The sequence below is a fragment of the Eubalaena glacialis genome, chromosome X (genome assembly GCF_028564815.1).
Source record: "Eubalaena glacialis isolate mEubGla1 chromosome X, mEubGla1.1.hap2.+ XY, whole genome shotgun sequence".
Classification (NCBI taxonomy): Eukaryota; Metazoa; Chordata; class Mammalia; order Artiodactyla; family Balaenidae; genus Eubalaena; species Eubalaena glacialis.
In genome coordinates this window covers 41180384-41191138 of record NC_083736.1, presented here as the reverse complement: position 1 = coordinate 41191138, position 10755 = coordinate 41180384, and the positions used below count along the sequence as shown (strand labels likewise).

The following is a 10755-nucleotide window of genomic DNA, read 5'->3' as shown; positions in this document are numbered from 1 at the left end:
TAATTATAATACTAAATCTAAATATTTTTTCTCAAGTAGAGTTCTGAATTTTTTTAAATAGGAAAAAAGTATGTGAATCTTAAAACCTGCGTTAACATTTTCATGGGTTAGAATGTGGAAGGAGGTAAAGATAAAATGTGCTAAGTTCTGTATCTCAAAAGCATGATTCAAACGATGCTCTCTTGGGACTTCCCTGGTGGTCCAGTGGTTAAGAATCAGCCTTCCAATGCAGGAGAAGCGGGTTCGATCCCTGGTCGGGGAACTAAGATCCCACATGCCGCGGGGCAACTACTGAGCCTGCGCACCCTGCAGCTCGTGCGCCACAACTAGAGCCTGCTGGCCACAACGAAAGATCCCGCATGCCAGGAAGATCCCACGTGCCGCAACTAAGACCTGATGCAGCCAAATAAATATTTTTAAAAATTCATTATAAAAAAAATATGCTGTTTCACTCTGGACCCAGCAATTAGATAAAAATAAGTTTAAAAAAGCTTTTGAAAAACTTAAAGGTCCATGCCACCTAATATATTTACTGTATCAATTCAGCAAATAGAAAGGTGTAGTAAAAAGTACAAGTTTCCCCTTCCTCCAGGTAACTGCTTTCAACTAATAGAATAAAATACTTTCTAAAACAATGGAGAAGATAAAAACAAAACTGAAAATAAAGAAAATGGCAGAGAAATGTTAATAAATAAGTCACAGAACAAAATGGCATAAAACCAAAGACTTTAGAATTTCAAAATGTAAATCCCCTATTAAAAGACTTGGTTGACTAGAAGAAATTTAAGTATAATCTAGTTACAGGAGACATACTATTTAAAAAATGACAATAGTACGTTACAAAGTAAATAATAGGCAAAGGTATATTAGACAAATGCAGACCAAAAAAAGAAAAAAAAATGGGAGGGGGAGGATTTGGCAATATTATTGAATCAAGACAAAAAGCATTAATCAGGCAAAGAGAGTTAGTTTTATATTAGTAAAAGGGTACAAATAGAATTCTCATTGTCTTGACGTTCAATGCCAGACTATCATATTATCAAAATATATAAAGGAAAGCTATTAGAAATTGTATTAGTCAGGGTTCTCCATACAAACAAAGCTAATAGAGATTTATTTGAAGGAATTGGCTCATGTCATTGTGGGGACTGGCCAGTCCAAGGTCTATAGATTTGTAGGGGAGGGCCAACAGGCTAGAAACTCAGATAAGAGTTGTTGTTGCAGGTTTGACTCTAAGATCTGCAGGGCAGGCTAGCAGCCTGAAAACTCAGGCAGAGTTCCTATATTGCAGTCTTGTGACAAAATTGCTTCTTCTTTGGGAAACCTCAGTCTTTGCTCTTAAGGCCTTCAACTGACTGGATGCCGCCCACCCACATAATGGAGATAATCTGCTTTAGTTAAAGTCTACTGACTGCGAATGTTAATCCCATCCACAGATACCTTCACAGCAACATCTAGACTAGGGTTTAACCAAACAAATGTGAACCATAGCCTAGCCAAGTTAACACGTAAAATAAACCATCCCAGAAATATAGGGAGAAATTGACATACAGACAAACAATAGCAATATAAGACTAACATACCTCTTTATTATTTTATTGGGCATATCAAAGCAGACCAAATATAAATGTGAATATAAGGAATATGAATACTATTAAAAATGTATATAATATACTATGGATTATATACAAACTATATATGAATATAACATATATTTGCTTATATTATAAATTATATAAATAGATAAGAATGGTGGTAGCAATCTAAAAAAAAAGTAATGTTGGACCCATATCTCACACTTTGCACCAGAATATAATCCACATGGATCAAATATTTAAATGTTTAAATTGAAACCATGAAAGTACTTGGAGAGCCATGATAGACTTTTTAATATAATCTTAAAGTATGGAAAGCCTTTCTGGGAGTGACGCAGAACCCAAGAGTCATAAAAATAATAGCATAAATAAATAAATAAATAAATTTGACTAAATAAAAATTATCTCTGCCTGGCAAATCCATTCTAAGCAAAGTCAAAAGACAAATGAAAAATTGGAGATAATATTTGAAATTCTTATTACAAACAAGGCCTTATTTCTCTAATAGAGTTCTTACAAATCAATAAGAAAAAAAGACTAACAATGTAATAAAAAATTGGTATGAGTAGCCAGTTCATAGAAAGAAAAATACAAATGGCTCTTAAAAGAACTTAGTTGTAATAAGAGACATGCAAATTTACAAGTAAACCGAGATACCATTTTTCAGTAGTCAGAATGGCCAAAGATACAAAAGTGTGATAATACCCCATGCTGCTGATTCTTTGAGGAAGCAGGCACTTCGATACATTGCTGGTAGGTGTTAATAACATCCATAGGAATTAATCTGGCAATGTTTATCAAATTTTCAAATTGTGAAATTAGAACCTGTGAGATAATAGAAAAAATATATATTGGTCTCTGCCACCTCCCTCCCCGTTCCTGGCACAGAGCTCCTAAAAAATCTTGTCATTTCTTATGTGATAAGAGCAATAGGAGCATCCTTTATTCTCACGAGGTGGGCCTGGATGGCTCCTGGATGGAGCTGGTCACTAGAAAGACCAAGCCATGGTTAGAAGCTTAGGATTTTCAGCCTCCACCCCATCCTCCAGAGAGGGGATGGGGGCTGGAAATGGAGTTAATGATCCATCCTGCCTACGTGAGGAAGCCTCCATAAAATCCCAGAAGCATGGGGTTCCAGGAGCTTCCAAGTGGGTGAACACATCCACATACAAGGAAAGTGATGCACCCCAACTCCACAGAGGCAGAAGCTCCTGCACTTGGGACCCTCCCAGACCTCACCCTAGGTATCTCTTCATCTGGCTGTTGATCTGTATCCTTTATCATGTCCTTTAATAAACTGGTAAACCTAAAGCAAGCATTTCCCTAAGTTCTGTGAGACTTTCAAGCAAATTAATGGAGCCTGAGGAGGGGGTTGTGGCTGTGGGTAACCTGGGGACCTACTAGTTGTAACTGGCATCTGAAGTTGGGCGGAGGGCAGTCTTTGGAGACTGAGCCCTTAACCTCTCAGATCTGATGCACTCTCCAGGTAGATAGTGTCAGAATTGAGTTAAATTATAGGCTACGAGCTGGCGCCACAGAGAATTGCTTGATGGGGTAAAAAACTCCACGTATTTGGTGACCAGAAGTGTCAGAAGTGAAGTGTTCTGTGTGAATGTATGTGGTAGTTGTGTGAGCAGTCAAGGAGACACACGGGTGGAAAACAAGGTTTTCCTGAACACAGACCCACTAATTCCATTTCTAATAATACCCTGTGGATATATTTGAACATGAATAAAATAATTTATGTACATAAACTTAACTACAGCAGTTTATTTATTGCAGTATTATTTGTAATAGCAAAATTCTGGTAACAGCCAAAAGTCCATCAATAAGGGACAGATTACATGAATTATGATACTTCCATACAATGGAATACTGTGCAGTTGTAAAAGAGAATGAGAATGTTCTCTTTTACTGACTTAGAACGATCTGTAACATATATTACTAAACAGAAACAAGACAGAGAACAGTGTGTAAAGTATGCTACCGTTTGTTGAAAAATGAGAAAAAAATGCATATGTAATTCCTTGTAAATTCATAATGTAGTATCTTAGAAGGATACAGGAAAAACTCATAATATTTACTGCCTTTGGGGAGGAGAACTGGTTGGCTAGAGGACAGAGATGAGGAGACTTTTCACTCTATATACCTTTATGTACCATTGAATGCTGAATCACAAGTATATTGCCTATTCAAACATTAAAATTTTTTAAATAATAAAATATGATAAAAACATATATATACATTTAGAATCCTACCAGTAGATAATGCACTGTTCAAGAGAGGGCTAATGAGAAAATCTCAGTGCTATAAAAGCAAAAATTATACACGCCATATTCTTTGACCACCATGCAGTAAAGCTGGAAGTGAATGCAAACTCTCACTGTCCCCAGCACAGGCCCCAGACGTGCCTAAACTTGGAGCCTCCAGGGTTCAATCAAATTTATCACACAGGCCTTCTAACTCGATCAAGTTCCATGCTCATTTTTTATTCCCTCACCATAGAGGTTATTGAAGAAAGAAGCCAACTGTGAGTCCAGATTCTAACACTGTTATGTCCTATTTCAGAAAGTCTTGTTAAATACACTTTCTGAACACAGCTACCTGACCGAGACCCTGATGCATCTCTCCAGGACCTGGCAGGGAGTCTGGCCCAAGCACCAAAACGTTACCATAAAATTCATGTTTTCACTGCCTTCTCTCCCCTTGTCAGGCAGTTCCCAAAATGTGATCAAGAGGTCACCTCCCCGCATGCCTCTATCTCATGAATAGGGGACTAGTGAAGGTATATGGGAAGGAGACACTGAGGTAGCTGGACATGGGCTCTTAAGGACCCACAGGTAAACGTAGCCCTCTTATTGTATATCTTTACTTCTTTACCTTTGGTGATATAACAGATATGATGGTAAATGTTTTAGCAGGCAAAAACTGTTTTTAAAAAATTGAATTGTAAAGAGTTGAATGAGGGTGTGTGTGTGTGTGTGTGTGTGTGTGTGTTAGTATACTAAATTATAATTTTCTAGCAGTATGAGCCTTTGGAATTAAGATACACAAGCTCCAGAAATATGATTAATACTCCACTGATCAAGTTTCACATTCTGGGTAGATGATCTTTCATTTAAATATTTAAATATGTAGAAACACATACAATGTGTGTTCTATTTTTGCCTTTCAGTCCTCTAATAACTGGTTAAACAGTTCTTTATATTAGATTTTCTCTGAGAAAATAACTATTATGGTTTCTGTTTTCCTGATTCAACCTTGACTAATACCCAAGAAAACAGGAATTCCAGTCAAAACTGCCATAACTATTAAAATAATTCCTTCAGAAGAGAAAAAGAAAGAATCTAACAACAACAACAACAAAAAGCCCTCTGAAAAAGAAGCATAACTGTGGGGGAGAGGTGGGGAGGATATCATTGCTCTGCCAAATGTCACAGCCTATTATGAAGCTGCACCAATTTTAAGGAATGTGATACTGGCACAAGAAGAGATAGACAATGTAACAAAGCAGAAGGAACAAAAGCAGACACAAATATTTATGATGGTTTTGCAACATCTCAAACTTTAAAAAATTAAGAACTCCAATTTATACCATATACCAAAATTAGTTTGGGATAGATTTAAGTGTTACATGTCCCCCAGTGTAATAATTGATTGAGGCAAGTAATGCTAATATTACTGGATGAAAGAAACAGGATATTCACATGGTATAAAAGTATCACCCTACAGATTACTTACTAGTTTTAAAGGCAGGTATCTGGTGGTCACCACCTTAACTAAGTGATCAAACTAAGAATCATTGCTCATGGGACAAAGAGACGTTTGTGCCTCCTGACATGATGTAACATGACAGCACCTCTGAAGTGTTCTAGGAAAAAAACTTAATCCAAATCTAATCAAACATCCAGACCTAACGTCCAGTTTAAAGAAAATGCAGGTGATAAAGAAACAAGTAAAACAATAACATGAGGAAATAATTGAACAAATGCAGAATGCTGGACATTGTACCACAAAATTGTTCTGGACTCATCATAAAGACAATGTCGTGGGAAAAAGAGTGGAAGCACTGTTCTAGATTAAAAGAAATACGATAATGAAATATAATGTATGATCCTAACTGCATCCTGTTTGGGAAAGAAAAAAAAATAGCTATAAAAGACATTTTGGGCATTAAGTGAGAAAATTTAAATATGGATTGATGGTAGAGAACTACTGTTAATTAATTGGCTTAGGTTTGATAATGATATCATCAGTATGTAGGAGAATGTCCTTATTCCTAGATGATGCATTTTGAAATATTCAAGGGTGAAGGGCCATGATATCTGCAATTTACTTTCAAATAAGTCAGGAAAAAAAGTATCATATTGAGAGAGAAAGCACATATGACAAAAGGCTAACAATTGGTTAACATTTTTGGATATCTGAAAATTTTCAAATTAAAAAGTTGGGGGAAAAGGTTTAAAAGTGAAAAAAACATTAATGAGGAGAAAACAATAGTTAACGTTTTTATGATTATGCAATGGAGAAAACCTTTCAAGTATCATTCAGAAGCAAAAACAATTCCGTTAAAGACTCATAGATTTAACTACATACAAGTTTAAACTTTTGAATCACAAACAAGCACCATAAACAAATGGCACGTGATAAACTGGGGAAAATATATGCAACATATTTGACAAGGAAAGTTGAATATCCTTATTCTATATTTCAGGTCCTACAACTGAAAAGAAAAATAAAAGATTTACAATCTGATAGAAAATTGTCTAAGGGCATGAATAGATCATTCAAAAAAGAAGGAACATGATGAGAAGATATGGAATACCTAGTATTTACGTATTCACTACTGATTGGTTGATGTTTCTCAGCCATTATCAGAGTCATCTGAGATGCTTGCTAAAAATGCAGCTTCCTGGGGCTTCCCTGGTGGTGCAGTGGTTAAGAATCTGCCTGCCAATGCGGGGGACACGGGTTCGAGTTCTGGTCCGGGAAGATCCCACGTGCCACAGAACAAATAAGCCCGTGCGCCACAACTACAGAGCACATGTGCCACAACTACTGAAGCCCACACGCCCAGAGCCCGCACTCCGCAACAAGAGAAGCCCCTGCAATGAGAAGCCCGCGCACCGCAACGAAGAGTAGCCCCGGCTGGCCGCAAGGAAGACCCAATGCAGCCAAAAATAAAATATAAATAAATTAATTAATTTTTTTTAAAAATGCAGCTTCCTGGGGAATTCCCTGGCGGTCCAGTGGTTAGGACTCTGTGCTCTCACTGCTGAATGCCCAGGTTCGATCCCTGGTGGGGGAACTAAATTCCCATAGGCTGCTTGGCGTGGCCAAGAAAAAGGCAGCTTCCTGGAACTTACCTATTACCTACTGAAACTAAATTTGTTCCGCTGAGGCCCAGGTACCTGTATAATAAAAGAATCCCCAGGTGATTTGTATGTATACTACTTGGGAATCAAGAGTATGACTCAAATTTTTCCTTTTTTCAATCTACTTACCTTTGTCTCAAAAGAAATGCAAGAAAAGAGAACCCAGTGTGCATGTCACCTCTTCACTCCTGAGCTGTGTGCTGCCTTGGCAAATTCCTTAACCTCTTGGAACCTCTGATTTCTCATTTGTAGGAGGTGGACCACCTTGAAGGACTGTTGAAAAGGCTTGAGACACTGTTGTAAAGTGCCCAGTACTGTGCTTGGCATATAATAGCGTCCTAATAAATGGTTGTTATAGGGTCATGCTGGAGTAGAATGAGCCCCCATTATGACTGGTGTCCTATAGGAAGAGGGAAATTTGGACACAGATATGCACAGAGGAAAGACAGATGTGAAGACACACTAGGGAATGTGGCCACACAGCCATGTGGCCACAGAAGCAGATACTGGAGTCATGCATCTACAAGCCAAGGAATGTCAAGGATCGCTGGCAACCACCAGAAGCTAGGAAGAGGCAAGGAAGGATTCCCCCCACCGCCGACCCCCTACCCCCGACACTTTTCGGAGGGATCATGGCCCAGCAGAGACCTTCGTTTAGGATTCTGGCTTCCAGAACTGTAAGAAAATAAATTTCTGTTGTTTTAAGTCACCTAGTTTTTGGTATTTTCTTATAGCAGCCCCGAGGAAAGTAATACAAAGCCAAATATCCTTCACAGGTGAATGTAAAACAAACTTTGGTACATCCATACAATGGACTACAACATGGGTAAATCACAAAGACTGAGAGAAACCGGTCACCAGAGGTTGCATCCTGTATGATTCCATTAATGTGACATTCTGTTAAAGGCAAGTCTATAGGATGGAGAACCAGTGTTTGCCAGAGGTTGGCAGGTGGGGGGGGGGGGGGCGGGGGCAGAGTTTGACTACAAAGGGAAGACATGAGGGAAATTTTTGGAGTCATGGAACTGCTCTGTGTCATGATTGTGGCAGTGGTTACACAAATGTATCCATTGTTAACACTGATAGAACTGTATGTCCAAAGAGAGTTAATTTTATGGTGTGTTAATTTAGGTATTAAAAAAAATGAAAACACATGCACATATATATATACCCAAACAAATTTCTTTTAAAAATGCTTGAAAAGAAATTTTCTTTCTGGATTTCTGCCAGAAAGGCTGCTTTGTGGAGGATCTGCCACACTAGCCCTTGTGTTTTGTGAGCCTGGTCTTCTATCTGTAAAAGGAGAGGATCCGTCTAGAGCAGAGGTTTTCATAATGTCCCCCACCCCCACTCCCCCAAATTGCATCCCTGGACACTCCTTTGGTGGAAGTGGGAGTGGGGATGGGTTTGGAGAGAAAGGGGGCTGGACCCACAGGTCTGCATCCACCAGAGTAGTTGTGCTCTTTGTCTCGTATTGTTTATTTAGAATAATTCTCGATTAGAATAGCTGCTCCCAAGCCAGAGCCAGATACTTGGGGATTTTGAACAATCCTGGATTCCAGGGCCTACTTCTGGGGCCCACTCATTCGTCCCTTTGGCAAGTGCCTTCACGGATCCTGGTGGAACCCCAGGGTGCTGGCTCTAATGGTCAGTGATGATAAATAAGGCCTTTGGGTAGGGGACAGGGGGCCCTGGAATGATGCTTCTTGCTTTCACATGGATTAAATACAATGACACAATGGGAACGCTGAAAAGGCTCTAAATGTAGGCCTCCTCTGAGGTAGGGTCCAAAAGAACCTTAAACCATTTGTTTTCATAGACAGGATGATTTTTTAGAAGAGCGCTGTGTAGACAACAAAGGGCTGTGTACAGATGGGGGAAAGGCCGCTGTGAGGATGGATGTGCTGACCCCCAACCAGCAGGGCTAAAGATTATCCTTACTAACAAGAGCAGCCCTTTCCTCTAAGCAGGAAACCATTCGCCTGCTAGGTCCCATGCTAAGGAATCTAATCCTCACAGCAACCCTGGGAGAGACAGGCTATCACTGCTTTGGTAGGTAAGGAAATGGAGGCTCTGAGAGGCCCCAGTTACAATGGCAGGAGGTGACAGAGCCAGTCCTGGCCAGCCGCTCCAGCCTACCATGCCAAGGCCCATGAGAGCAACGGAGGCCTTGTGTCAGGCGGGCTCTCTCTCTTAGCAAGTGCCCTGGAGAAGGGGATTAATGTTCCTTTTTCACAAAGGCTGGTGGGGATTGCTGAGGGCAACTCAAGACCTTGCCATTTAGTACAGCACTGGAAAAAATATTTTTCAACTTTATATAGTGGAATTGTTTTTTTTGAAAACTATTTTACATGTAAATCTAATCTAGAAAACCAGAGTTGGGTCACTGTGGTTGAAGGCAGGGTCAGGGGTGGCCTGAGGCTCCCCCAGGACTCCCAGAGAACCCCAAGAAGGCCACTTATCCAGTAGGTTGGCACTTACTGTAAGAAGCACACAGGGGGTACCACCATATCTAAGCCTCTGGCTTTGGATTGGGAAGAACCAGGTGGGATTGGGGCACTGGGTGGGGGGGTGGGGGGGAGGAACGGCTGCGGGGGACTCACCCCAGGGTTAGTAGTCTGCTCCGGCAGGTCCCAAGGTTCAGGTCCATCTGAGCTGGGCACCACCTTCGGCACCCTCCTCTCTTGCCAGGCCGCAGCAGCCGTGCCACGCCGCTCACAGGATAAGAAACACTGTCACCATTTTACTTTTAATGAATTTTATTCTTTAAAGAGAAGGCATACTAAGCTAAAAACTCCCCCCGCCCTTTTTGCTTGCCCTTCTAAAAGGTGGTTTCTAGTTCCTTTACCAAGAAAAGTTCAGCGTTCAATGTTGATATAGGATTTGCAGCAGACGTCAGGAGCTGGCCGGGATAGCTCACATCAGCATCATCAAACAGACCTCTTTCTGGTAGATGTCTGGAATCATACCCACCGGAGAACTGATCATGTGAACGGTGTTCTTGCTGAACAGCTTGAATTCATAATGGATAAGCTGTTCCCAAAAGCCGATGTTGGGCCGGATGATGGGGCGGCATGACTTGGTCCACATGTAGGCGTCCAGCAGCGGCATGGAGTGGTACTTCATGAGGTACGCGAGACAGAGGGTGGCAGAGCGGCTCACCCCAGCGGCGCAGTGCAGCAGCGTTCGGCCCTGCTTCATTTCCACGCTGTGGATGTGATCTGCAATAGGGTCAAAAAAGTCGTAGAGGTGCGTGGTGGGAGCATCTACCACCGGCACGTGTACGTACTGGATGCCTTCGAAGCACGCGTTGGCCACCTCCACCGACACGTTGATGACTGTCGTGATGTGGTTAGTAGACAGCATGAGTTCATTGTTGGCTGCCACCCCATTGCTGATGTATAGACTGCTGGTTATCTGGGAGAGGCCATGGACCGAGGGCTGCCCGACAGCCTGAGCCAGGAGGGGACACGGCGGTGTTGTCATCGAGGCGGCGGGACAGCGGTCTCTCCTGGCTGCTTCGGGGCACCGCTCCCGGGAGCGAGTTCAGGAAGCGGCAGCTCGGTGGAGTCTCTTGCAGAGGGTCTGGGGGACAGTATATTGGTCACAGGTCACCACCCCGTCTCCACCCCCAACCCCACCCCTGCCGCCCTGGGCGGGAGTCACAGGCCCCCACTGCCCTTCCCACTGGTTTCCATGGCAATGGCAGCTTGCTACAGGGAGGACTTGGCCGCAGAGCCGGGTCTTCAGAGAAACCCCAGATCTCTCTTCTTTTTATCTTTCTT

The 10755-nt window shown here is 41.6% G+C and overlaps 1 protein-coding gene across 1 annotated transcript; it reads right to left on the bottom strand.

Moving 5' to 3' along the window:
- Window positions 1–9886: 9886 nt before the first annotated feature.
- Window positions 9887–10456, bottom strand: DUSP21 (dual specificity phosphatase 21). The gene has a single exon (XM_061178996.1). The coding sequence runs from the start codon at window positions 10454–10456 to the stop codon at window positions 9887–9889; it is 570 nt and encodes a 189-aa protein (XP_061034979.1).
- Window positions 10457–10755: the final 299 nt, after the last annotated feature.